Source organism: Astatotilapia calliptera, chromosome 9 (assembly GCF_964374335.1).
Source record: "Astatotilapia calliptera chromosome 9, fAstCal68.1, whole genome shotgun sequence".
In the NCBI taxonomy this organism is placed as follows: Eukaryota; Metazoa; Chordata; class Actinopteri; order Cichliformes; family Cichlidae; genus Astatotilapia; species Astatotilapia calliptera.
In genome coordinates this window covers 29,904,527-29,932,472 of record NC_137430.1, presented here as the reverse complement: position 1 = coordinate 29,932,472, position 27,946 = coordinate 29,904,527, and the positions used below count along the sequence as shown (strand labels likewise).

The 27,946-nt window shown below is 41.0% G+C and overlaps 1 protein-coding gene across 1 annotated transcript; it reads left to right on the top strand.

Moving 5' to 3' along the window:
• Positions 1–329: 329 nt before the first annotated feature.
• LOC113029445 (gamma-aminobutyric acid receptor subunit rho-3-like) lies at positions 330–27,946 on the top strand. The gene is made up of 10 exons (XM_026180301.2): positions 330–786; positions 8,420–8,532; positions 20,280–20,347; positions 21,734–21,957; positions 23,050–23,132; positions 23,291–23,428; positions 23,820–23,972; positions 24,951–25,012; positions 25,664–25,795; positions 26,937–27,946. Exons 1-10 carry the CDS (start codon positions 650–652, stop codon positions 27,237–27,239), a joined length of 1,413 nt encoding a protein of 470 aa, XP_026036086.2. The 5' UTR covers positions 330–649; the 3' UTR covers positions 27,240–27,946.

Sequence of the window (27,946 nt, the reverse complement as noted above, 5' to 3'; positions counted from 1 at the left end):
AGCTATTGTTGTTTGTGCCGCTTTCAAACCCGTGCTTCATTTTCCCTCACAAATACTCCACCTATACAAAGTGGAGGTGTGCGCTAACCTCGTGCTTCTTTTGTCATTGTCCCACTGAGAAAATCCTGATTACTGATGAGTGTGCGTGTATGCATGTGTGTGGCTGTTTGTAGGTTAGTGAAAGATTGCTGTGGCTGTAGATAAGAGGATTAGGGTGGAATTAGTGTCATTCCTCTATCGCCGCGAGGAATAGATTCATATCGATTTTAATCAGGGATAGAGAGATCCACAAAACTGCAGAAACAAACAGACTGGGGGAGAGAGAGAGGGAGAGGGAGTGAAAGTGAGAGAGAGGAAAGCAGTAGATGATTTGGAGGGAAGGCAGAAGATTCCTGGAGATCATCGAGCTGGGATGTTCAGCTGGAAACTTGGGAGCTGCAGAGATCTACGCTGCAGAGACACATGAATACTTCAGGAACTTCCTCATGTTTTTGTCCTGGTTGGAAATCTCACTGACGTCCTGGAGGTCTCTGGTTGAGGAAACGTCCAGCTGCTGTGGGATGTTTGACCAGCGTTAGTCAGCAGGACTGGAGGAGAGATGGTCGGGATGTTAGAGCTGTGTCTGCTTTGGCAGGGAAACCTGTGAAGAATGAAAGTGGACGTACTCACCTACCTGGCTCTGGCAGCAGTCAGCTTTGTCGCCATGGTGACTGGTGGCCGCAGTTCAAGCCGCAGGAAACACAAGGATGTCTTCCTCGGGGAGAACAGCAAGTTCAAGTTTGGAGGGTGAGACAGACTCGCTGTTAGATCTGTGTGTTCCTACTGAGGCAGTTTGAGCCAGTAGTGCAGATGAGATGAGAGCTGACTTATTGTTTGTGTCTTATTTTGCTTTTTGGGACTTTAATGTAGATGTGTTGAATGTGCCGTCCTGCTGTTGGTGTTCAATTCAATGCTTCAGATCTATTTATGCTTAAAAATGTCTTTGTCTACTTGATTCGTGTTGCAAAGTAATCCATGAGATGTTTCTTCTGATTATGAAGAAAAACTAGAACAGTAGAACAAATAAAGAGGCAAATAAAATAGTAAAAAGTGTCTCTCACAGCTTCCACTAGTTCCAGGGTGCATAGAGGGGTTAAACTCCTAAACACAGCCCGTTAAACGTAGCCGTTCAGTTTAAGTTCAAGATTTGATGCTATCTGTTTTCTCAGTGATGGAGGGAGGGCCTGAAGCCACATGACCATAAGCCCAACCAATCAGTGCAGATGCTTTTTCTTTTTTTGTGAATGTCTCCAATTTGTATTTTTGAGCCTGAAAATTTTGCCTTTTTTAACATCACAGATCACAGAAACTGTGGTGATGTAAACTGGCTGGCTGAAGAGGTTTCTGTTTCTATTGTTGTGTTGTATACACAGCAGAACTAACAGCTAAAATGTGATATGGGCCCTGCACAGGGTAGAAAAGGTCAGACTGAGGAGAGCTGCCATACGGTTTTATTGGTACCTAAAGGAAACCAGTTGCTGCTGGACTTAAACCATAAAGATCCAGCTTTATGGTTTAAGATCCTTTTTATTAATCACTTATGAAATATGAGAGGCAGGATGATTGCCAGTCAGTCACATGGGCAACACACAGTGATTGGCAAACATTCAACCCTATGGTCAATGATAGAACTGCATGCATATCTCTGCACTGTGGGAGAACATGCAACCTCCTCACAGAAAGGCTTCAGCAGGCTTTCAGATTTGAACAAGGAGCCGTCTTCCTAAGAGACAACACTAACCATAAACATCTAAAAATGAATTACTTTTAGTCTGCGTGAACAGAACTATTATATTACTGCCTGCTGCGGTGGCCTTTTGTGATGAGGGAGCAGCTGAAAGTAGCTATGTGGCTTTGTATGAGTTTAAAATGCAGATTAAACCTCAGAGACTTTACATTTAGGCTGTGAAGCTTTTAAGTAAATAGACTCTCCCCCACTGACATTGCTGAGTGATCTATTGATGCTTTATGAATTCTTTTCACTGTTACAGCAACACAATTATTTAAAGTTACTAGAGCTGACTGAGGAGCAGGAAGCTGAAGTTTCTGCAGCATCAGTTTAGGGAGAGCAGAGACTTACAGGAAAGTCTGTGGTTGTCAGGAAGCTGTGATTCACTTCTGAAGCACACGTCACAAAGAGGTTCCCATATGGGCTGCTGACTCTCACATCCCAGTTTTACAGAAAAACCACAGAGTCGGCTGCAAAGGAAATTTCACTTCTGTAGATTTCCTTTCATTTGCTTAAAATAAATAATAATGTGTAAAAGTAACGCCAAGGTTCCCTGCCCTTCACAGCGTGGCAGGATTATTTTTAGTTAAAAAGTAAGTCTGCAGCACTTCACAGTTAAGTGGAAAAGCTGCTCTTTTTGCTTAGTCTGCTGTCTGCAGGAGCACCAGCCCACGGAGGAGTGACCACTGCAGGTTTAGCATATTGCAGATTTTGAAAGCTTGCATCTCAAACAGGTTTTGAATGGAAAAAAACCAGTAGCAGCCAGTTTTCCAGAATCAGTGAATGCAGCTTCTGTTCTGAGCAGCTCACGCTGTTTAATAAGCTTCTTCAGATTCCTGTAGGAGAACCAAATATGTAAACTGCCTGAATGGACTTCACTCTGTCTAACCTAACATACATTTAACACTCTGATTTCTTTATCTCAGCCAAATTCAATATAAATATCTACTCAATATGTACAGTAGTTTGCAATCTGAAGTACAATTTGTGCATAAAAATGTTTCCAAAGCATGTCCAAGCACAGACAGTTATAATAATATTAATGACTCTGCATTTATTCCATTTAACACACTTAAAATAAACACATAAAGCAAATAAATGCAAATGCAATAAAAAGAGTCATGCAATAAAGCAGTGACTGAGTTTGACCCTTTGTCGTTTACACCACCTGAGAGCTGATGTATGTGTTGCAACAGTGAGATAACAATATGACCTTGATCCATGTATATAATACCATAACGCAGCCCTCACTGTTTGTACAGCAGGTAATCTCTGTGAAATTAAAGTGCAAAAACAGCCGAGTGAGTACACAGCAGAGCTGAAATTACTGCGATAAAACTAAATCGGCCTGTGATTGATGTTTGAGGTCACACTAAAAATTTTCTTTTACGTACATATGTGTTGAATATATATTACAATAAATGTAAAGAAGGCGTAAATGAAGGTTTGTAAATGTAGCACAGAACTGCATTGAACACTTTCCAGTAATGCAGCAAATAAGCCAGTTTCCAACAGCGTTTCCTTTAAACGGAGAAGATAAAATCCCTAAATTAGATTTGATTAGTTGTGTGTGTGTGTGTGTGTGTGTGTGTGTGTGTGTGTGTGTGTGTGTGTGTGTGTGTGTGTGTGTGTGTGTGTTCAGTGGAGTATTACAGCGGCAGTTGTGGGTGAATCCTGCTGCTGACAGCAGGCAGCCTGCCCTCATCTGTCGCACTGACCTGTGCTTTTGTGTGTTCATCTATCTTTGTGAGGACCAAATGTTTCCAGCAGTAGCTCACAGCTTAAACTATTTTGCTCATTTCAGGCAAAATATTTCATTCTTGGACTCAACTTGAACAGCTTTGTATGAGTTACAGGGGACGACCCGGGGGTGTTAAGCTTTCACTGGGAGTGACCAGAAGGGACAAAATTAAGAGGAGTAAATCAAAGGGATGGCTCAGGTTGAGTGTTACAGCCCTCTGCAAACCCCAGCAGCATTCCAAGAGTCTAGGTGTTGCCTTAACTGGCGACACTTAAACCTGACAAGGTGTGGAAAACAGCATGCCTGAGTTTGAGCAATGCCTTCATGATCTCTGGGCTGTCATTTTGAGCTGAGGTTATTAAATACTTTATTTATTAAAAACTTATAAAATAAAACACATTTTTCTACAAACTCTGGTGTTAGTCTCAACAATATTCTTTTGAGCATAACAGCAAGACTGAGATGGGTTTAGATGTGCAGAAGGATGGATATACTGGAAATGTTCAAAATAGTTCAGCTAGGAAGAAGAAGACCAGAGAGAAGATTTAAAGTTGTAGTGAAGGAGGAGATGAGACGCCGCTGTGGCGACGTCTAAAAGGAGCAGAAGAAGAAAGACTTTAAGACAAGTAGGAGCATTGTGTGTTGTTGAAAGCTCCTGAAAAACCTGAAACACAGTTGGTGCATTTTTAAGATTACATACAGTGTCCCTAAAGCCAGTTTAAGTAGCTAGGAATTGCACCACTAAAGGCCCCGCCTTCAACTGCTGCCCAATCCACAGAGCTTCTTTAAACTGGAAAGGCTTCAGCTGAGGTGGCTCCACATCTGATTAAGATGCCTCCTGGAAGCCTCCTAGCTGAGGTGTTTTGGGTGTGTCTAAATGGGTGAGGGCCTCAGGCTTTGCGCTCTTATGCATCATTTATCAATATGCTAACCTCCTTGTATGATAAGAACAGGCACAACTGTAACTGTATATATTTAACTAAATGTAGTAAAACCACTGTGCGCATCTATGAAAAGTACAATCCCTGTACTGGAAAGGTTATTTTTATTAAGGCGTAAGCATAACGAGAAGGTTTTTTTTTTTCAATTATTAAAAAGGAAATTATTATTTATCACTTTCATTCATGCTCATTATTAATACTCATGAATGCGTTTGTACCAGCATTTTCAACTTTAGCTGATTAAGGTAGAGTTTTTCTCCAGAAGCAGATCAGAGGCTGAGCTCAGGTTTGGAGACAAAGTTAGAGAAGTGAGGCTGACATGGTTGCGACATGTGCAGAGGAGGGAGCTGATACTGGTAGGGTGAGATACCATCTGTCAAAGAGAGCGGTAAAAGAACAAAGAAGATGAATGTCTTTCTGTGGTTGTGCTGTGACCTGTCGAGGGGATAATGCTCCAAATCAGCTGAATCAGACTGTGAATGTTGGTTTTTAAAAACAAAATATCAGCAAATAGTTCATTTTTTTTAATCACAAAAGTAAAATGGACTGCTTTTGTCACTTTTTCAGTCACACATATCGGTGACCTTTGGATTTAGTATCATCCCCAAGGACATGCGAACCAGGAGAGGGAGGAATCAAATCACAGTCCTGCTAAAATCCTCTAACCTGCTCCGCCTGCTAAACCACAGGGACACCCACTGTGGCAACTTCACAATGGAGGTTTTATCCAACCAAATTTCAAAAAAAAAAAAAAAATTAAGTGATTTGAGCACAAGACCTGTACTTTCAAAGGCCATTAACGAATACTGAATTGTGTAGTTTTACAAAAAAACAAAAGGAACTTTTAGGGGAGAAAAATTTGTGTGAGTCAGAATTTTCAGTATCTGAATGCATTTCCTCCTCCAGCCTCTAAGATGTCAGGACTTTAGAGTTTTATGTCTAAAACGAGAACTCTTTATTTCATTTGAGCAACATTTTTTTTAAAAACATCCAGGGTTGATTGTTAGTTGATTAAATTAGCTTCAGGCTTGAGATTAGCGCTACATTAGGTTTGTTCTGGCTGGATTTTGGAGTGTTAGTCAAGGTTAATTTAAAGGATTATAGAAATAGGATTTGGCTGAAATTATTTTTTTTAACCTCACAATAACAGAGGAATGAATGTGTGTTTGTGTGTCTGCGTGTCCATGTGTGTTCTCCTTGATGTGTGTCGAGGTGTGTGATTTTTAAAGAGGCTTTTCATCCACGAGCGGAGAAGATCTCAAACAGCTTCCATCGCTTTTACCGCTGCATGTTCACCTTTGCACCGCACATCTGTGCATGTGATTACCACGTCCACACACACACGCATGCAATTCTGCATGTATTACAACTGAAAGTCAGTTATGCTTGAGCTATAATTACACTTTATGCATCCTAAATGTCGTCTCTCTGGGGCTCCCTGTTTGAATGTGGGTCCTGCATAACACTATCGCCTGCACTATGACTTTGGTCTTTGTCATTTGCAGACAGTTTCAACCAAAAACACTCGACACCATTGACAAGCTGCTACATAAGAACCTTGCAGAGTTCCTACAAGGTTGTGTGTGAAGACTCATTGTTCACTGCTTTCTCAAAAATCTGGTTAAAAGCTCTGTAAACATTTCAGCCACATATCACAGACAGCATCTGTCTCAGCATCAGAGTCCCCTCCATCCAAAATCCACACGATAAATCCAGAAGCTTTGGAAGTCCCCTGATATCAACAAAGCCTCACAACAACCTCATGATGAAGGTCATAAGTTGCATAAAACAAGAAAATCTTATTATATATTATCTACAGTTTGATTAGATTTAGACTTTAGGCTTCATAAGCTTTCTACGCGTGTGCTTATGTTTTGTTTGTTTGTTTGTTTCGTAAATATTTGAAGGCGTTTATCTAATTGTGTGGTACTTTGCGTGTCTCTTTTAAGCACATCTGTTTTGGATTGTTTGTATGCTTACATGTAAACATTATTTTCTCCTTGTGGTAGATTCGTGTCCTTTGTCTTGTGTGTCTCTCTGTGGTCCTTTGGGTTGTTTGTGGGTTCCTATGTTGTGGTCTGGTTTAGCTGATTTGTTTAGCATTGTGGTTGTTTCTTTTTTCGTTCATTTGATTAGTTTGTGTGTTCAAATGACGTCATCTTGTTTCTCTTTTGTAGAAATTTTCCATTGCGTTGCAGTATTGCATGGTGTCACATGTGCCTCTGTGCTCTGTGCCTGGGGTTATTAAGCCTTACCAAATTGAGCATTAGTTCAGGCAGGCCACAAAGTCAAACCCACCTGCAGTCCAGGCCAATGTCACTCTGATCTCAAAGCTATGCAAGGCTATGCATCAAATTCTCACGTAGATTGTGTTGTTTAAGCTGCTTAAGCCTGCCCGTATCTGCCCCGTGTCTTTCAATCTGCAAACCACTTTGCAACCCAGCTGCTCTGAACTAATCCACGTCTGGGGGAGATGAAAGGGTAGGAAAGCACACACAGAGCACACATACAAAATGTATCCATTTAACACTGTAGATTGAATTTTCCCAACATCCTCTTTGTTGCATCGCATGAGATTTAATATAAAACTTTGACAAAGACCAAGCAGCAGCCTGAGAGTCAGTTCCTCAAAGTGAGTCAATCCCCTCAGGCAGCCATGTAAATAAAAGGTCTGTTCTTACAGTAGAAATGAAACTGTGTACAGCTTGGTTGAAACAGTTCCGGTGTCACAGCTGTTCTGCTCTGGTCTCCCCTCATCCTGCTGTCCTCGAACAACTGAACCACACTGATAAATACACATTTCTGCAGGTGGAAGTAACGATCGCTTACTGGACCGGGCTCAATTATATGAGTATTAGTGTTGATGTAGCAGCTGTAGAAGTTTTGTTTGTCCTTGCTGTCTTAGCATGATAAACAATAGGTTTTTATTGTAAATTTTAATTTGATTATCACAGTCCGGATCCATGCTTGATGGCTTAAATGGTGATTCGAAAGTAGCCTAAGGTGTGTCCAGACAAAACAAACTGTGAGTGTTTTCAATTTTTATATATTATTTTATGTGTTATTAGATTTTTTTTACCATAATGCTATTCATATTATGATATATGTAGTTTAGTATTATATATGTTGTAGTTTAAATTCTAAACTACTCTACACTCTTTTTATACTACCGACACTTTATTCACCTTTCAGTCACTTTAATTTTAAAACTGTATATTCTGTGTATTTATTATCTCACTCTCATTGCCTGTTCTTATTGTCCTTATCGTCAACGTTATGCTGCTCTGTTTTATGTTAATTGCCCCTTGGGGATAAATAAAATCTTTCTGAATCTGATTCTAATATTATAATAATAACAAATGAATTCAAATAATACTGAAACTAATAATAAAAAGACTTTAGAACATTAAAAACAAAATTGAAATGATAAACCTCACTTTGGATACTAAACTGAGCCCTGTTGTTTTTGCCATGTACTGTAAACATTTTAAGCCTTTTTTATTATAATGTGTGTTATAATTGTATGGAGGATTAGTCCTGACTTCTCCGTGAAGGCCAAGAAGCCACCTCTAATGGTCCATGCAGCTGAAAATTCTCATTATCTGTGTTTGACTGTTGACTCTCAGCAGCTGTGTTTATCAGGCCTGCAGTAGCATCGAGGTTGTTTTGGAACATAATAAAATGCTTTGTGTTTTAGTTAGATGGGGAATATTTGCGAACATGTGTGTGTGTGTGCACGTGTGTTATTTTTTCATGAAGCCCGGACATGCCTTTGATTAAGGTTTTGGTTTTAGCAGGGCTAGAGAGAACTGCATGATGGGAAGAACAAAGAGTAGGAAGAAAACTACAAATTGCATTTTTTTTTTCTAATCAAAATGTGCAATTAATTCAAGGACATAACTAATCACTCAACATGATGTGTGTCTATGTGTGTGTGTGTTTACGTCTCTGTGTGTGTTCTCTCTGCAGACGTATTGACTACAAGCTGAAGAGGCAGGACAGCACCAAAACTTTACTAATAAAAAGTGAACAACTGCTGAGGATTGAAGAGCACGACTTCGCCATGAGACCAGGCTTCGGAGGTCAGGCGCACACACACACACACACACACACACACACACACACACACACACACACACACACACACACACACACACACACACACACACACATAGCCAAAGAGACAAAGGCACTCCTCATTTCATCTCTGATCCCTGATGATTTAATCCGTTCCCTCACACATCGCCTAACAGAGAGAAATCACTCCTCGCTCGCTGTGGTTTGATGTGATGATGGCCATTGGGTCACACAAACAACGGATGTGATAAAAACAAAATATTACCCCAGCACTGACCCAGATATCACCATCGTGCAGCAACACCAGCATCTGTGTGTGTCTGTGTGTGTGAGAGCTTTGGAAATACAGTAGGACTCAATGTGCTCTCTCAGATGCAACTGTGCATGTGTCTGTGTGTGTTTCCAGAACATAATGAGTGTGTGTAGATGTGTGAGTCGCGGGGGTTCGAATGCATTAATCTGGATTATATTCCAGGTCTGGAGCAGATGGAGGGGTGGGCAACAAAGTGACGTCTGCAAAGAAAATCATCGCTATCAAACACACGACAATGCATTTATCCACACAGATGGTTCATGTGATTCCATCATATGGATTCAAATATTAATGTATGAACTTGGAACGCTCCGTGTGATCTGTATTGTATGTATATTAGTGCCTCTGTGTGTTTGCATTAAGGGATCAATGTACTGATGGTTATTATGCAAAACCAGATTTGGTGTTCAGCTCGAGTTCTGTGATTTTCATTGTTGACTTTTTAGGATTTTGTCAGATTTAGATTTGAGAGAATCTACTGAAGGTGCACTTTTTTATTTCGTCATCATCTTTTAAAAAACTTTTTAAAATAGACACTTAAAAAACTGCACTTCCTTGAATGTCCACTTAAGGCTGCTGCCAAAAGCGAGTCAGTGCCCATCGACTCCCATATTAAAATGTCCAACATTAGAGGAGAAATAAACATGTTTACAGCCTGCTACAAGAAAGGTTTTGATCTTTGGTGACAGCTTCTCCCTTTGTGGCATTTGTGCAGCAGGTGAGTATTTTAATGACTCGTGTGCTTAAATTACATTTAGGTTTAAAGTGTGGATTGGGCTTTGAATAAATTTTATGTAATAATTTCCCTTTCTGCTCTTTTTAGTCTTTTTTTTAATATTATAGTTTGTTATAAGGTTATTTTACTAATAGAGACCCTCCAGGATGTCTGTGCCTCAGATTTGGATTTTATTAGTTAGTTACTCAGCATTAATGAGCCGTGTCTGCACTGTATCCTTGCAATATACAGCAAGGACTGTTTCCACTGGTTTGATTTAATCCAAACCATATAAACAAACTCCGTTGATGATGAAGCCAAGCATGTGAGCTTAGAGCTGGTCGTGAGCAAGATTAATGTGGAGGCAGAAACGCATCAGGAAGCGATTTTGCTGGAACATCTTTGTGAAACTGAATATGCTGATCATCAAGAATGAGATTTCCATATTGGATTGATCAAGGCCTTGTTTAACAACAACTGGGGAAAGACAGTGGGTTTACTGACACAGAGAAGGTTCATGGATGCAGTGAGGGAGGACATGCAGAGGACTGCTGTGGCAGAGGAAGATGCCGGCGACAGGGTGAGATCGAGACACGGGGCCCTGTAGCGACCCCTACATGAGCAGCCAAAAGAAGAAGAAAAGAGGACAGTATTAATTTTGTGTATATGAACAAAAAAATCATCTTTGAGGCCACGAAAATAAAATCAACAATAATATCGTTACTGCCGCCTTCTGATGTAACACATCCAACGTGGAAACATTTTATTTTTAGACAAGAAAAAGTATTTTCTTAAAAAAGTCTCGAGCATCATAGTGTCAGTGATGACTTTTCTATCTTTTGTCATCAGCAGTGGGAAATGCGTTTTTCCATGACTTGACTTCTGGCTGGTTGACATGTTTAACACATAAATACTAAGATCAGACAAAGCCCTCTGCTATGGATGGCAGATGTTTGCATGTGTTTTGTCAGGATGGTGATTTCTCATCATTTAGATAAACTCTCTGTGTGGAACAAAAGCTTTAGTTGATTTATTAGCGCTGGCTTTCACACCGTGCCAGTCGTTGTCTGAACTTGTCTTCAGACTAAAGGCAGAATTAAAAGAAGCCACTGTTGACAGCTGTTTGAAGCCAAGGTTCAAACTGCGGTCTCCACCCGATCCTGAAAGGTTTGTTAGAGGTTTTTAACGTCATTATTTGCACGACCACAAAAGGCTGCGCAGAGTGAAAATCTAAACACAGGTCTTTTTGACGTTTTAAGGACAATGCAGGCATTTTTCTGCTGGTGACAGTCTCTTCCTTTAATTCTTCCACTGATCATTTTGTTCTTTTTATTCTTGCTCTAAACTTTACTCATCTTCACTCTGAAGCTTTTACTTTGAATATTTCCTGTGGGTTTATTTCATAGATAATCACAGTTTTTGTGAAGTTATTTTCTCAATTCAGGACTTTTAAAACAACAAAAAGTAAATGTAACCATGAATCTACAAAATGAACCGTGTTTCTAGGACACACCTTCACAGACACACAGCCTGCTTGCTGCTTTTGTATGTTCCTCTATATGCCTGGTCTGCCGGCGTCTTTGTGGTCCTGCCTGCCATTCAGGGTGGGAACACCAAACGCACCACTGTCTGCCCCATGGCCCTGCGGCATTTCCACGGACTATAATTTTATACAGAGGGAAATATCAGCATTTTTCTCCCTCAGATAAGCCTATAGCTTCTGTGTGTGTGTGTGTGTGTGTGTGTGTGTGTGTGTGTGTGTGTGTGTGTGTGTGTGTGTGTGTGTGTGTGTGTGTGTCTTGAGAAGCTGAAGAGCCAAAACCATCCCCTCCTCAGAGTCCTTGAAGGGCAGACCAAACTCCAGAAATACTCCTTATGGCATTTCTCGATACCTCTTTCTCATGTTTAGAACTTTTACTGTTTCTAAATCAAGGTCAACCTTTAAAGGATGTCTATAAACTTAAACTTGTCCCCATAAGCTTCACACATGTGTTCCAAATGACACGTCATGTTGCCAGATGCTTGCGATTTACTATGAGGGCTTGGATTATGCTGGTATCCAGTCAAGTGGTGCTATACTTTGGCTGCATCTTCCCGCTCTGTGCGCTCACTTGGCTGCAGTGTCAGGTACAAACCTGACATTTTATTGGCAGATTCATTGCTGCCATCATAACCACACCTCGGAGCATAAAACAAAAGAAAAGGTTTTGATTGCAGGTGTATCCAAAATACTTGATGACTTCTGAAACAAAGTGTGGCTGCTGCTGAAATGATAGATTATGAAAGCTCATTTAAATGGTTTTCTACTTGTTTTGTTCTTCTACAGTGTGGAAGTAAATGTTCCAATACTTAATGTCTGTGAAGGTTCTCAGTCATCCAGGTCATCGTAGTCTAAGGAGCTTGGAAAGAAAAACGTCTGCATTTCTTTAAGTTGCTTGAAGATGTTTCACCTCTCATCCGAGAAGCTTCTTCAGTTCAGCTTCTTCAGTTCACTCTTTCCAAGCTCCTTAGACTCCAATACTTAATGATGATATGAGCTGAAATGGGATACAGCAGGATAGTCATATTAAATGTCCTTATATCACAGCCACATTGTTTTGTTGTGCTGTTGTTCATTAATACAGTAATCGGTAATCTCAAAAACATATATGGTCACACTGTACAGGACCACAGCAGGACTTTTGTAAGTTTATAGTTCATATTTTCTTTAGTTTTCATTTAAATTTAATTCAAGTCTGCCTCTGTCGCGAACCAGAATCTGATAAATTATTCAGACCGGCTTTATTTTTCTGCTGTAAATGTAATGAAACCTTTAACTCTTAGGCTACTGTTTCACATTTTCTGCTGCCTCTTTTGCTTCTGCCTCAGGAGAATATCTATCCTTAATCCTCCTTACAAAGCTCTGATTATCTCGGTATTTGCACAACAACAACAAAAAGTCGAATTGTGGCCATCACCTGACAGCAAATTTGAGCGGAGACTAGGAATTCAGAGGGAAAATGCACCCTAACTGTACAGCGAGGTTTCCCTAAAGGTCAGCTGTGATTTAGGGCACATACACCGAGAATGTGCATAGAGACAGAAAACCTGTTTTCAAAGCCTTTTGCTGTAAATTCTGCAAATGTCTTAAAGTGTTTCAGACAAAGATGCAGCATTACACATGGTTAGGCTTCGGCAGTATGGATTCTGTAGTCTGACGCTCATGTTGTCTGAAAGCTGCCTAGAGATTCACCTCTTAATCCCTGTCCACCTCTCACCTTCCCCCTCGTATGATTGGCGCCGATGGAAAGTCAAATGAGAACACACATGCGGCGATGAGGCTCCAGAGAAACATCCTGCCACCTTAAAACTGCATTATGCCGCTTATGACTGCATGGATTGATCCATCTGCAGCGTTGTGTTTGGGGATTAGGGCGACTCGTTCTGAAACGCTGAACACACAAACATTATGGGGCAAAAAGCTGGCCGTTAAAGCTGCACCAGGCAAGGTTTCATGTTAAGCTAAATCTGGAGCAAATCACTAACCGAGAAAATCATAACACTACTCGAATAAAAGTCCAGAGTGAGATTTAGCGGCCAGCAGGACAATGAAAGGAGAGAGCAGAAGTGAGGTGGAAGTTTGCTGCCATTAAAGGTCGCATGTGGAAATATTCTGGTTTTAAAGGCGAGGTAAAGAAGCAGAAGAGCTCACAAGAGACGTTTGCTGATTGTTCCGGCTGATATCACCTAAAACCACCAAAGCACTGATAGCATCACAGTCTCAGTGTTGCTAAACCAGGCTCAACAGGGACTTAAGAAGATGTTTTCTCCCTCTTTCCTTGTAGCAGAGCTAATCACATGAGCTGATAAGAAAAAGAAACAAAAAATATGTTGTGCAGGTCAGAGAGGCTTTGTGACAACAAGCGTCCTGCATGAAGCCAACAAGGAAGTGGCAGGGTCATGGTCCTGGGTCTTTTGATCCAGTGCTTTGTGTTTTTTATTATTATAATCTTGTGTTCTAGTTTGCTCCTGTTGTGTACTGTGGTTTAGACTTTTTAGTTCTTTGAGTTTGGTTCTGTGTTCCCTCTGTTTAGTGTCTGTACCATGTCTCTGTGCATTTCCTGTTTTATTGTGAAGGCCCGTGTCTCATGTGAGTGTATTCTGTTTGCTTCCTTGTCTCGTCTTCCCTAATCAGCTGCGTTGCCGCCTGTTCCTCGTTCCCTCTTGTGTCTGCCTGTGTATTTATACTGTGTGTCATCTTGTGCTCGTCGCTGGTTCGTCTGTGTTAGTTCCCTGCGTCATTTCCTCGCATCCTGTGTTGTCTTCCCATTTTTCCCTGCGTCTCTGTGTAAAGGTATCAGGTCTATGTTTTGGTAGCTTGCCCAGTATAGGTTGTCTTAGGTTCTGCACATCCCATCATCACACGGCTTGTCCCGCTGGCCGTGACAGGCAGAAAACCGCCTGAGGCTGAAAAACAGTTCAATCCCAATCAGCAGCCTTTCATTTTCAGCCATCTCGCCTAAAACATTTACTGGTACTATTTGTTGAAACCAAATCTGAACACAAAACAGATCTTAAACACGGTAAACTTTACATCCTCCTTCGTGTATGTTATCTTGTTTACTAAAACAAAAGTGTAATTCCCTCCATTACACCTGTACTGGTGATGATACAGGTGTCTGTACTGCTAGCCGCATGCTAAAACTATCTTCTGCTAAATAAGTCACTGACTTCTTGAAGTTGATGCCTTTTGGAACATTTTAGAATATATCAGATAAGTGAAACAGCTTGTTGTGTGGTTATTTGTACCTGGAAGGTAAGACTGAGCAAAAACTGTGCACAGCCACAGCTGGCCATAGCCACAGCTGGCTGCACGGTCACCCCTGAGCCATGGTCACCCCGTGGCTCAGGGGGTTGGGAAGCGTATCTGTAACTGGAAGGTCGCCGGTTCGATCCCCGGGCTCTCTGTCCTGGTCGTTGTGTCCTTGGGCAAGACACTTTACCCTACCGCCTACTGGTGTTGGCCAGAGGGGCCGATGGCGCGATATGGCAGCCTCGCTTCTGTTAGTCTGCCCCAGGGCAGCTGTAGCTACAACCGTAGCTTGCCTCCACCAGTGTGAATGAATAGTGGCATTGTAAAGTGCTTTGGGTGCCTTGAAAAGCGCTATATAAATCCAATCCATTATTAAAATGTGAGCAGATCTGATCTCCTGAAAGCGTGGTGGTGAGTGCCACTCACCAAAACTGCATGTGGATTTTTTAATTCATCACCTTTTCAGGTCTTCACCCGTATAGAGTTATGCCCTTTGGTTTACGTAATTTTTCTGACACTTTGCAGCGTCTGAAGGTTTCAGACAGTTGGCCGGCTGGTTTCAGGTCTGCAGCATAACTGGTGGTCCAGGAAGAATCTCCAGCATGTATGCATCTTGTTTGATACAGTTCAAGAAGTCAGTATCATGGTTAGCACTAATTAGCAGATATTTGTGTCTGAACTCACACAGTCTGTAAACGTGTATTGCTAACCAAGCTTGGCAACCTTAGCTGATCATTTACATGCAATCACAAGGTAATGACCAGCAGCAGCTTCCAGAAAGGTCAGTGCCAAAGTGCTAAAAGCTGCAGTTTAGACTCATGTCACAAACAGGTGAACAAATGAGCAGTATGGCAGTCTTGCAGCAACAAAGTCTCATTAAGGGACAGCAGTCAAAACAAACAGTCAAGCCTATTTGCACACAGCTGACCAGAACCTATCCAAATATACATACTTTACCCAGCTGAAAAAGCCTAATGTGCTCAGCATACAACATAGTCAAGTACCTTTCGCATCAAGGGTTGGACTTTACTGCTTAATGATCGCATTAAAATGTTTGTCGGCAGCTCAAATAAGCCCGAACTTGACCTTGGTGTGCAGTTTTAACATTCTGGCACTCAGAGGTTTAGAGGATACATTTCCTCTCAAACAGCATTGAGGAAATTGTTCAAAGGTGTGAGTCTGTTCTACGTCACGGTGAACCATAACCATGTTTTTAATTACAAATGATCAGATGAGGACAATACAGGTGCAATTCCAAGAGTCCAAGCTCTTTAACACGGTGTTTAACAAAAAACTGTAGCGATAGCTTGTGCTGGTATTAGCTGATAGCTAATATTCAAATATATTAGCTGTCATTTGTTGTGTCATTTGTTGCTTTATTTAAAGAAAAATGTTGTTCAGATTTTTATTTTATTTTTTTATACAGTATCGTTACAATAGTTCTTCAGAGCTGATATCAAACAATAAGACAGGGTTTAGGTTATAAATTAGGGTTGAAGCTCCTTTGCATAGCACAAAAGTGGAGAATCAGCTGTGGCCTCGCTTTGCACGTCTGCCTCATATGTACTCGGACTGGGTGTGATGTGGGAAAAGGAAAGCAGTAAAGAGCCAGGAGAGGGAGAGCGAGTGACCTTCTGTTGCAGGTTTTTCTTCCTGACAGCAGTCGTTGTCGGGGCTACATTAAATTTTTGGTCTCCACTGGTTTTATTAAGTCACACAGTCACAGTGTGTGTGTGGGACTGTGCAAGAGAGAGTTTGTGTGTCTGTGTTTGTGCATACTCAACTTTTCAAAGATTTCCAGCAAGGCAGTTTATTTTGCATCTAAACTGGATTAATGCAACGAAAGAGCATCGCCGGACGAACTCTTCCTGAACACTGATGACTCATGTCTCCCACTGTGATGTTATCCGTTGGTTTACAAAGTTAGCTTCAATTTAGCAAATTTCCCATCTCAAAGGAAAAACATAGCCTGGGTTACTGTCCAAAAAGAACATGGTGTTGTGTAAAGTTTTAGAAAACTAATGACTCAGACCTCATTCTCCTATGAAGGTGGTGCACAGCTGGCTGCACTCAGCGATTCTTCAGCCCTCAGTATAAAAGCTGGAGTAGAGGAGAGAGCTCTGGCAGTTTAAAGGTGGCTCGCCCTAGAGAAACATGTGTGCCAACCTTGTGAGCTGTTAGTAACAGTCACCTCCTGCCAGCACTTTAGCTTTTTGCTGTTCCACCCCCTCATGGCCTGGCTCTTTTTGGGGAGGATGGAACAGCTGTTTCTCACAGATACCTGGTGCAGTTTTAGTTTCAAAATTCTTGGTTCAAATAGGAATTTTTGGAAGCAGTGACACAGATTCTGCCTGATTCGCAGTAACAAAAAAAGCATCAAAAGCAAATATTTGAACTGGACCTTTTGTATTTTTATATTTTTTGTGGTCATTACAATAACTGTTCTGCGAGGTCTGTCAGTCTGCACTCAGAGAAAGTAACTTACTGTGTTTTAGGGTACAAGGCTTGTCACCAGCACAGTATCCTTTGAGTCAGTGGTGTCCAAACCCAGGCCTCGAGGGCCGGTGTCCTGCAGGTTTTAGAGGTGTCCTTGATCCATCACAACTAATTTAAATGTCATTGGGGGGGTCATAGACAGACAGAGAGCTGGATTGCATTTGTATGGAGGTGTGGTCTCACTCCTGAAATTCAGATAGATTATCCCCAAAAAATATGGCCTTAGTTTCAAGGTCTGAATAGTGACATCATTATTGTAACACTGCATTTGTTTTTGGTTTTTTGGCAACTAGGGAGCAAAACCTGAAGACTTCTGATCTCACATATCTGTGTGAAAATGGCCCCAACCTCGATAAACACCCCTCAATACCCCGTCATTCATTTCCGGTCAAACTGAATAAAACACTGAAGTTCATTAACTGTATTCTAAGTGTCAGAAAGAAAGATTGCCCAGGATATGCTCATTGACTTGATATGTGAACATGAGGATTCACAGGTAGCCAATGCAGTTATAAGTTTGCTGCTATTAAATATGTTTCATTGCTATGAAAACATGTCAGGCAAAACTGCAATATGATGGGAATTTTTAAGACCACCTTTTTAACCACTCTCTGCTTCCAGCCTATAGTTATACGAATGTAAGTATGGCAGGACTTTGAAAACAATAAAGTGGATGATAGTCTTCTTCATTTAAAACTCTACTACTGTATATGTAGCTTGACTCATACTGAAGCTTTTAAATCATGAATTATGGAGCCTTATTCATGTCAAGAAAACACTACCCACACTAACATTCCACCCACTCCAGTCACAGTGCAACAGCAGAAATGGAAAGTTCACATATTTTGAGCAGTTTTGCTTGAAAACAACTGTTTTCTATACCGTAACCTAGATGTCCTAAGACATTCCCATTTAATCTAAATTGGCCCGGATTAAATAAAGACATCTAAGAATGGCAACACACGCTAACAGGCTGAAAGAGTGGTCGGAGCTGGTTTTCCTTCTGTGCATTCTCCTCGTTGTTAACCTTTTAACATTACCTCCAAATGAATGGAAACATTTTTCTCCAGCAGAACAGCAGTGAAATCATTGTTGTTGCTTGTGGTCGGCGCAGGAATGAGCTGTTTTGTCTGCAGGTCGCAGCTGTGGATATATCCTAAAATTAACAGTATAGAATTCCAAAGGAGAGCACGGCCACTAGGCACTGTTATGGGATGGACAAACTTCTTTCCTAAACTTTGTCATGATTGCTTTGTGGAGCAAACAGTGAGCGAGTAACCATAATTTAAGTGCTGCTTTTTATGATCATTGGTAGGTCGCAGAGCCCTCCAGCTATGTGTGTTCTGCTTGTTTATGTGCGTTCAGCCTTTTTAGGAGCCGTTAAACAATCTGCTGATGAGGAAGATGGGGTGGGGCGGGAGAGATGAAGACAGATGTCAATGGCTGCACAGGTGAGTTGGTGCCAAAGACAAAGGATGTCACAACACAAAATGAGGTTTCCAGGTCAGGACGGGTGATTGGATTAAAGCAATAAACGAGAAGTGACTGATCCTGATATGCTGTTAAATTATTATCGGTTTTTATTCTATCCCATCTCACTGTAGGACATCAAACAGACACTAATATCTTTTCAGGCAGGCTTCCGGTGCTATTAAAAAAGCCTCTGCCTTAAACATACCAGTACTGAGCCCACATTAAAAATAGTATTTTTATTGTTATCACAGGATAGTTTTCTATTCTTTTTTTCCTTTAACTGTGAAGGCATGTGGATTTCTATGAGCTGTGTTTCTGTTTGCACTCCACTGTGTGTATTATGTGTTTCACTAAGTGAGAAACTTAAAAAAAATTTCAGTTGACAAATTAGATCCGAGATTCCAGGATCGTCTGTTGCTGTCGTATGACAGTATGGTCCAGCCCTGCAATAACTGCATGGATTCGTCCAACTTTATTGCTTAGAATTTTTTGTTGACAGTTATATTACATTTGTCTTTATTGCAATTTGATAATGTCAATTAAAGCTGCAAGCAGCGATTAAAGGGCCCTTGCACCTTGCTGCATGCAAACATGGGTGTGTTGCAGTCGAGGCATTTCCTGCATTCGTGTGGATGTTTTACACCCTGGATTCTGACTGACAGCAGCACAAACTAGTTCCTTATCAATTCCTGTGCGCATTATCTGGCATTCAGGAACCACTAATCATGTGTCATTGATGGAACGCACAATAAATAATTGTGTTTATTGCCAAATGTTGTTTTTCTTTTGCCTCCCAGTGGTGATACAACTGTGGCACCTAGATGTCTCCAATCTGAGGTTTCTATCAAAAATGTTCAGTCTGTCCTAAACTTGACAATCTACCTTTGAGTTATGAGATGATTTGTCAAATGATAGAAATACAACTTGCTGGCAAGAACATGCTTCAACAAAACCACAGCTCATATTCATCTGATTAAATCTGTGGGTGGAGTTTGTGTCCTGGGTTTGTGGGTTTGTGCCTGAAAACAGCAAAACTGTCCTGGGTGTTGATTCAAACCCAGGACTTTCACAGCCTTTCTGTGGGGAGTTTGCATGTTCTTCCTTTGCTTCCTCACACGGATCGTGGGGTGTGTGTGTGTGTGTGTGTGTGTGTGTGTGTGTGTGTGTGTGTGTGTGTGTGTGTGTGTGTGTGTGTGCGCGCGCGCGCGCGTGCGTGTTTGTGTTTTGATGCAGGAGACTGCAGGAAGTGCCAGTGTTTTGCGAGGCTAGTTAAATGTTGGTTTTGTGACTCTCTTCTTTGTTGCAGCCAACAGGCTGGTTGTAACTTGACTGTTGATGGTGTAAGTAGCTTGGAAAGGAAAGCGTCTGGACTTCTCTAATTTTCTTGAAGACTCTTCACCTCTCATCCGAGAAGCTTCTTCAGTTCTAAGAGCAAATGGTGGAGAGTTCCAGATTTTAAGCCCTTTGGGAGTGTCCTTCTCAGAAGCTTCTCAGATGAGAGGTGAAACATCTTTAAGAAAATTAAAGAAGTCCAGATGCTTTTCTTTCCAAGCTCCTTAGACTACAACAAAACTGGATGACTGAGAACCTTCACTGACATGTTTGGCTGTTGATGGTTGTTAACCCTGGAGTAGACGATGATGAGGGTCCAGGGTGTGTCTTATCCAGTGACAGCTGGGATAGGCTCCAGAAAACCTTAAATTAAATGGGTGGTGCTTTAGATTCATTCTGTCACACCCACTTGCGAAACCCATGAAATATGACCCATGTGTCGAGTCTAAGTTTATAACTTTTTACGGTTTACACCATTCACACACCCCACTCACACACAGAATTGTGACACCCATAAAATATGTGCAGAGGTTGAGCTGCACAGTTCTGACTGAGTTTCTTTACTAGCACTGATAAATAATTTATGAGTTAATGGCATTAAAATGAAATACTTTCCATGCCTTTGCTTTAGGTGCGCCCATCCCCGTAGGCATTGATGTGCAGGTGGAGAGCATCGACAGCATCTCAGAGGTCAACATGGTGAGGATTTTTAATGGCATGTCACAGAGGAAAGGACCCAAATGCAAGATGTCACAATAAAAGTCCAAAAATCAAAAATAGGAAAGACAAGAAATAGCAAGATCCATACATGAAAGGTAGGGTTTTGAAGGAAGGCGAATAAAAACAGCTAGATAACCTGATTTAGGAAAGTGGCAAATAAATCCAATAGAGAAAAAAGGAAGCCCGGGAAGTGAGAGGATAACTGAACACAGGAGATACTAATTGGACCAGTAATCAGAAAGGGAGTGTGACTAACAGGAATGAAGGAAGGTCACAAGTAAATAATCATAAAAGAGGCTGCCTAAATATATTCCTGAAAATGTTGGTTAAATGTCTTAATACAATAGTTTTTACACTGTAAAATAAATAAACAGATTAGTAGATTAAATAAACTATTGGGGTGTTTAACAGAGGTTTGCAGAATCAGGGCCAAACAGCTGGCGCTGTTCTTAAAAAGGCCTCAAACCATTTGTGTCAAATGCTGAATGGAGCCTGTGGCCCAGATATGGCCTAAAAAGAATCCAGTCAGACCTGCTGGACTGCTCTGCACACAAAGAGGGCTTAAATTATGAACTTTTCACTGTATTTTAGATCAACAGGCTTTATGCTGCCAACAGTGGCTCAATAATTTACACATTTACTAAACAGGCAAACACTTCCTGCTTTTGTCTCTCCTCCCAGGATCCCTCTGGGGTTGCATCAGGAGGGCCATCCAGGATATATATATATATATATACATATATATCTGCCAAATTAATCACATAGATCTAACCAGTGTGTCAACCTCTTTGTGCATTGTGCTGCAAATCATTAAGAATTTATTGCGTTTTAGAGTTTGGTATTAAAAGCGCTGCCAGACCACAGCTAAATAAGATCATATAAGTCATTCTGATGAGCCAAAAACAATGTTCCTAAGACAAATTACACCAAAAGCTGTCATATTTTTCCCTTCTTTCATAACCTTTCAGTAAAAATAAAATCATGTAGACAAACTGAACTAAAGAGATTCCTTAAACTGTAGTTTTATGACTTTATAGTTTTATGACTTTATAGTTTTACTGACGTCACTGTTTGTCAGTTGACTCTCTGGCTCTTGATCCCTCAAGTGGCCAGCTTTGAAGTCAGCGCCATGTCTAACTTAAAAGTTCTTCCAGCCAAGAGAGATGAATGAGAACAGGACGGTGCTGCAATGACAGCCTGATCTAAAACAATGGAAGTGTTGACACCAGGTTCAGGCTCTGCCTGGAACCACATTTTCTGAGCCCCCAGATCTCCCATGAATTCAAACTTGCTTGAAAAACATGAATAAAAATTAAAGAAACATAAGAAGTATATGTTTCTCTGGTGTGTGTCTGCCGTCTGTAGGACTTCACCATGACTCTGTACCTGCGTCACTACTGGAAGGACGAGAGGCTGGCGTTCCCGTCTAGAAACAACCAGAGCAGGACTTTTGACTCCCGGCTGGTGAAGAAGATCTGGGTTCCCGACGTCTTCTTCGTCCACTCCAAACGTTCCTTCATCCACGACACCACCATGGAGAACATCATGCTGCGGGTTTACCCTGATGGAAAAATCCTCTACAGCGTCAGGTAGAGGGCAGGTGTTCAGGTGGATGCAAAAGTGTTAAGCTGCAGAGAAGACGATGAAATCCTCTGAAGCTTAGTGCAGCCAATGTTTACTTTATTAAATATATGTGGTGTCAGGAAAACATTGATTTATTAGGGTTTTTTTCATATAATAAAATAAGTAAGTAAAGCATCCCATCTTACACTGTGCATGTCTGTAGCATCCCTTATGAACCAACCGTCCCTTAAACTATTCCGAAGCCTCACTGATGGTTTATAAGATGACCAGGAATTTCATTAGGTGCACCTGTTCTACTGCTCATTGACCTAGACATCTGATCAGCCAATGACGTGACAGTAACAGTGACATGGCAACCTGCTGAAGTTCAAACTGAGCATCAAAATGAGGAAGAACGGTATTTAAGTGGCTTTAAATGTGACATGAATGTGAATGTGAAGGTGATTGTCTGCAGAAGACAACACATGCTTGAAGCCGATGGGCTACAGCAGAAGAGAGAAGAGAACCCGATCAGCTGCCACTCTGCTCAGCTCTGCCCAACGGGAAACTCAGGCTACAATTCACAGACAATAGGAAAAATGTGGCTGGTCTGAGAAGTCTCAATTTCTGATGCAACATTCGAAAACGGCATAAATGTACAGATCATTCCATCTCCACAATGACCACATCTCTATGCATGGGATGTGTTAGAGCAGGAGATCTGATCACGGATCTGCAGCCAGCTAATTTGCAGGAACGGCGGGAAGCTACCGTGTCAATAGCTTCACACAATTGGACCAAAATCTCTGAGGAACAAATTTCTGCCACGAATTACATTATTTTCTGAAAAAAGGAGGTCTGGTATTAAGCAAAGTGTAACTATCTGAACTATCTGGTGAGTGTGTATCAGATGTGACAAACTGACAAAACAGAAATTGTTGCAGCTAGGAAAAAAAAGCTTCTAGATTCCTGCTTTAATCTTTGTTTCCCTGCCCTATTTTCACTTTTCTGACTCTACTTTGGTTTGCTTGAGTTTCTAGGGAGTAAACTGTAAGAACGAACAGTCAAGGACAGCTGCAGGGGAAGCTGTTTTATATCTGTGTGTGTGGGTGTTTCAGGGTCACTGTGACGGCTCTCTGCTCGATGGACTTCAGCAGCTTCCCTTTGGACACACAGAACTGCTCGCTGGAGTTGGAGAGCTGTAAGACGCATTCAGTATATACACACAATAATAAAAACTTCACATTCTTTAATCATAAAGTAACACATAAATGAAAGGTGGATAATGTCAGCTGACCTCAGTTCTTGTCTTTCTTCTGTTTTCCATCTCCCTTTGTTTCTAATTGTTTCTCACTGTAGACGCGTATAACGAGAATGACCTGATGCTTTACTGGAAGAATGGCAACGACTCTCTGAGGACGGATGAGATCGTATTGTCACAGTTCTTCATTGAGCATTTCCAAGCCTCCAGTGGCCTGGCTTTCTACAGCAGCACCGGTGTGTATAGCACAGGTTGTGTACCTGTAGCATCTGCGGGTACTCACGTTTAGAGACAAAACACAAGTCAGATCATTATGCTCTAAAGCAGGGTCTCAAACTCCAGTCCTCAGAGACCAGTGTCCTGAAACTTTTCCATGTGTCCCTACTGCAACACAGCTGAATACAATTAGTAGGTCATCAGTAAGATTGTGTCATAAAATAATGGAAGTGGGAGCAGATCATATTCAGTAGTCACAAACATATGGACACGTCTGTCTCTTTACTTGTAGATATATTCTTTTAGATTAGAGTGCTTTTAGAGACTTTGGGATGAACAGGAACTCCAACCTTATCATCAAGTGTCACAGTTTGCTGAAAAGACTGAAGTTTTTCTGTCTCTCTTTGTCAGGCTGGTACAACCGTCTCTTCATAACCTTCATCCTGCGGAGGCACATCTTCTTCTTCATGCTGCAGACGTACTTCCCCACCATGCTGATGGTCGTCCTCTCCTGGGTCTCCTTCTGGATCGATAGACGGGCTGTTCCTGCAAGAGTGTCTCTGGGTATCATTCATTAAGCAAATCCTAAGTACAACCACCTCAAATCCCAGTCTTTCTGCTCTCTCCTGGCTCTTTAACCACATTTAAAGAGGCACATTAAACCTGTAAATAGTGCTGTTTCGTTCTGTTCCTTTATTGGGGTGAAGCCTAATGACTTCAGTGATGCTCTAACATTTTATTTTACACCATCATTGATCTATTTTATCCTACACTGCAAGACAAATGATACTGCCAGGATAACATTTATATGAATCTAAAACCTACTGCATCAATATCAATTTGACACAGTTGATGGATATTTTTGATATTTATTTGTATTTTTCATCACATCTTATACAGAGTTATATAAACCACAGAAGACAGAAAAACCGGGTCAAGTTGAAGCAAGTGTATTTAGTTTGTTCTGAGTCAAAGTTGCAATATTAACAGGTGGAGTGCTAAGTTGATGCTAGCAAGCTCCATCTATAAACTATGTGAGTGAGATACCTGTTAATTTGAGCTAACAGACCAATTAAAAACTAGGATTTCACATCCTCAGACTGAAGAACAAACATCATGGATGCTCTGTACTTCACAGCAACATGACGAACACAATCACAGTCCACAGGTTCACTTCAATGACTCCAGCTGGTGGAGCCAAGGCTCAGCAGACGGTTACCACCTTACACCTCTGTGTGTCAGCACACCTGCTCATCAAAGTTATAACAGTAAATGGATGGGTTCCAAAGAAATGTCACCCTCTGAAGAGTTGCTGTAATCACGTGTATCTAAAGGCTTTAACGTGGCAGTCTGTGCAGGAGGATTCATTTTGAAGCCAGCCTCAATGCAAATTTAAAGAACTGCAGTTTTTGGCTTCTTGGTGTCTACACTCATGTCCAAAAACAAAACAAGAACAGCCAGTCTTCACCAAACATCACACGTTATTTGAAAGAATTTGAATGTCATATGTGAAGTCTGTCTGTGTTTTCTCGTCCCCTGCAGGTATAACCACAGTGCTCACCATGTCCACCATCATCACAGGAGTGTCCGCCTCGATGCCTCAGGTAACAGCTGTTTGTGAGAGTTCAGCAGGCCTATGTTGGCTCTGGGTGACCAAAACAGATGATCAGAAAGGAATTTAACAGCATATCAATGCCAATGTCAAATTTCTTTTAAATGTTTTGCATTTGCCGTATTTTTATTTACCTTATGTGAAGCGAAATAGCCCAAAAGATCCTTCTTTGACTTAAACTGAACAAACTTAATCATGGAGGAAAAGTGCAAAGATCAGGATCATATTTGGGAACTGAAAGTTTCATAATTTGTATAAACACAATGCCGTTTGCTATTTGCCATAATGCCATTTCCTAAATATGTGATAAAACCAACAAAAATGTGTTATGAATTAATTTATAATATATACATTTTGCAGCTTATCTTTAATATTGATAAAACTAGAATTATGCAAAATGAGGAGCTGGGATGGCAATTTTGTCACTTTTTTCTATTTTGTAACTAAAGTAGGAGGATATACCATTGACTGTACATTGCTTTGTTTTTGTTTTTAGGCTTTTTTTATAAAGTCTGTTGAAACCCCATTTTAAAAATGGCAACAAAGGAAAAAAATAAGGTTAAAATATAAATAGATAAATGACAAAGGGGTGAACCATATTAAATGTGGCCCTGTATATGTGAAAACGTGCGATGCTTTCCAGGTGTCGTACGTGAAAGCGGTGGACATCTACCTGTGGACCAGCTTCCTGTTTGTCTTCCTGTCTGTGATTGAATATGCAGCTGTGAACTACTGCACCACTCTGGAGGAGATGAGGAAGATGAAGAGGGGGAAGGTCAGCACAGGGGGGAAGGGGGATTATTACTGTGCAAAGAGCGAGGCAACATTTTGCTTAATGTCTCACTCTAGTGGCCAATCAGGGCCATTACATGTGCTGCACAGAACCCTCCAGCTGCCTCTTGGATCTTTACTAAGATTTACTCAAACTTTGACATTTTCGTGCAAAGCGTGAGAGCCTTTTTGGAGCCAGAGTATCGATTCAATTCAATTTTATTCATACAGCGCCAAATCACAACAGTTGCCTCAAGATGCTTTATATTGTAAGGTAGACCCTACAATGATACATAGAGAAAGACCCAGCAATCATAAGACCCTCTTTGGGCAAGCAGTTTAGCAACAGTGGGAAGGGAAAAACTCCCTTTTAATTGGAAGTAACCATTGACTGCAACCTTCCCTTTCATGTGTGTGAAAAGTCAGTCATTGAGTCAATAGGTTTCAAGCAAAGTGGCCTCTCAAAGCATTAACAAAGTACTTCAGAATGTGGAGCAGAGTTTAAGGTGGAGCATATTTTTAAACAGCTGAAATCACTACTTTATTATTTGAGTTGTTTTAATCATAAATATCAAAAATTCAACCTAGCTTTTAAAATATGAAAATCTCCAGCCGTTACTTTTTTCAGGAGGTTTTGGACTGTTGAAGGACTCAAGAGAATAAGAATCGTCCTGGTGAAACACTGACACCTTGTGGCAAAAGCAAGCATTACGTTTTGCAAAAATATCTTTAAAATGTCAAAAGTAGTTAAAAAGAAACTGCAGTCAGGTGAACATTTCCTGTCATTTCAAAACATCCACAAGTTTTAAACTGCTTTGTGGTGTTATTACCTTTTTTTAGTAAGTATCCGACATAATCAATTCATGTTGGAATTTGGATTTCTGTGTAAATCTGAAACAAACTAAGTGTCCACTGATGCATTAAAACGGCACATGTTTGATCACCACTCAAATCTGATTTAAAGAAATGATTAAAACGTTTGTCTTTGCCACAAAATGGAATTTTTAAGAGATGTCCCCCTTTTATTTATATATTACCTCTTTGCTTTTAAAGATTAATCCTCGGATTGTAATTCAAGATTTTTGAGTGCCGGGTCTCTGTCGGTGAAATCTCCACCTGCTCGTTTCCTCTCTTTGCCTTTAAAGATCCCATCCACCTTCAACGCCAGTCAAGCAATGGCCTTTGACGGGTGTTTCCACGACAACGATATTGAGCTGACTACATTCCCCCGTCTGGCACCCACCTTGACCTCTGACCCTCTGACATCGCCAACCCAAAGCTCAGACATGCGCCCCACGGAGGGGACTCGGCTTCGCCGTCAGCGGTCTGTACGTGAAAACGTGGACCTGCTGGTCAACAACAGCTACGTGATCGACTCGTACTCTAGACTGGCCTTCCCTCTGTCCTACCTGCTCTTCAACACCATCTACTGGAGCATGTACTCCTGATCCAGAACCAAATACTCTACAAATTGAGTCTGAGTGCGGCAGAGGAGATTCCTCATCTCGACAGAGGTCCAAAGAGACTTCACTGGAATGGCGCTCGGTTAGAGGGGCCTCAGCTACATCCAGCTGATGTTCTTTGCTGAAGAGCTGAGATACAAACCCTCGAGGACCCTCAGCCTGAGTACGAACTCTGTAATTGTGCATTTATCTCATCAGAAGGGCTTCAAATCCTGAGAGTCAGACTTTTTCCTGTTTGGACGATTTGTACATGTGTCTTTTCTTTTTTGTGCGTCATCGTAAAGGTCATATCAATATCTGCTATTGATATATGATATCTTTATCGATTTCTTTAGCTACAAGATATTAAATTAGACATAAACAGCGTGACTGCGTGCTTCTTAAAATATCAGAACATCTGCACATGTTTGAAAACTGTGATTGGAGCAAAGCAAACACTGTAAGTGTAATTTGATGTGTTTCTTGATTAATTTCTCTCTTGTTTGCAGTGTTGGAGTGTACGGGCAGAAATATTTAGCTGGATGCATTTTTATTTGAGAAAAAAATATGGCTTATTACATATTTGCATTAACAAGAAAATATTGTTAGGTACAACAGGTGGTGGTTGGGTAAAACAAGCAGTATAGTGTAAAGGGTTAAAAGTTGTATTTTGTTAACTTGTCCTAAACAATAAAACAGAAGTTTTATGTAAA

Excerpts from the sequence above, each read along its gene's own strand:
- LOC113029445 (XM_026180301.2), top strand. The coding sequence starts at position 650 with ATGAAAGTGGACGTACTCACCTACCTGGCTCTGGCAGCAGTCAGCTTT. Across the intron at positions 23,429-23,819 it reads GGCTTTCTACAGCAGCACCG|GCTGGTACAACCGTCTCTTC; the intron begins GTGTGTATAGCA and ends TCTCTTTGTCAG. Across the intron at positions 25,013-25,663 it reads TGTCCGCCTCGATGCCTCAG|GTGTCGTACGTGAAAGCGGT; the intron begins GTAACAGCTGTT and ends GATGCTTTCCAG.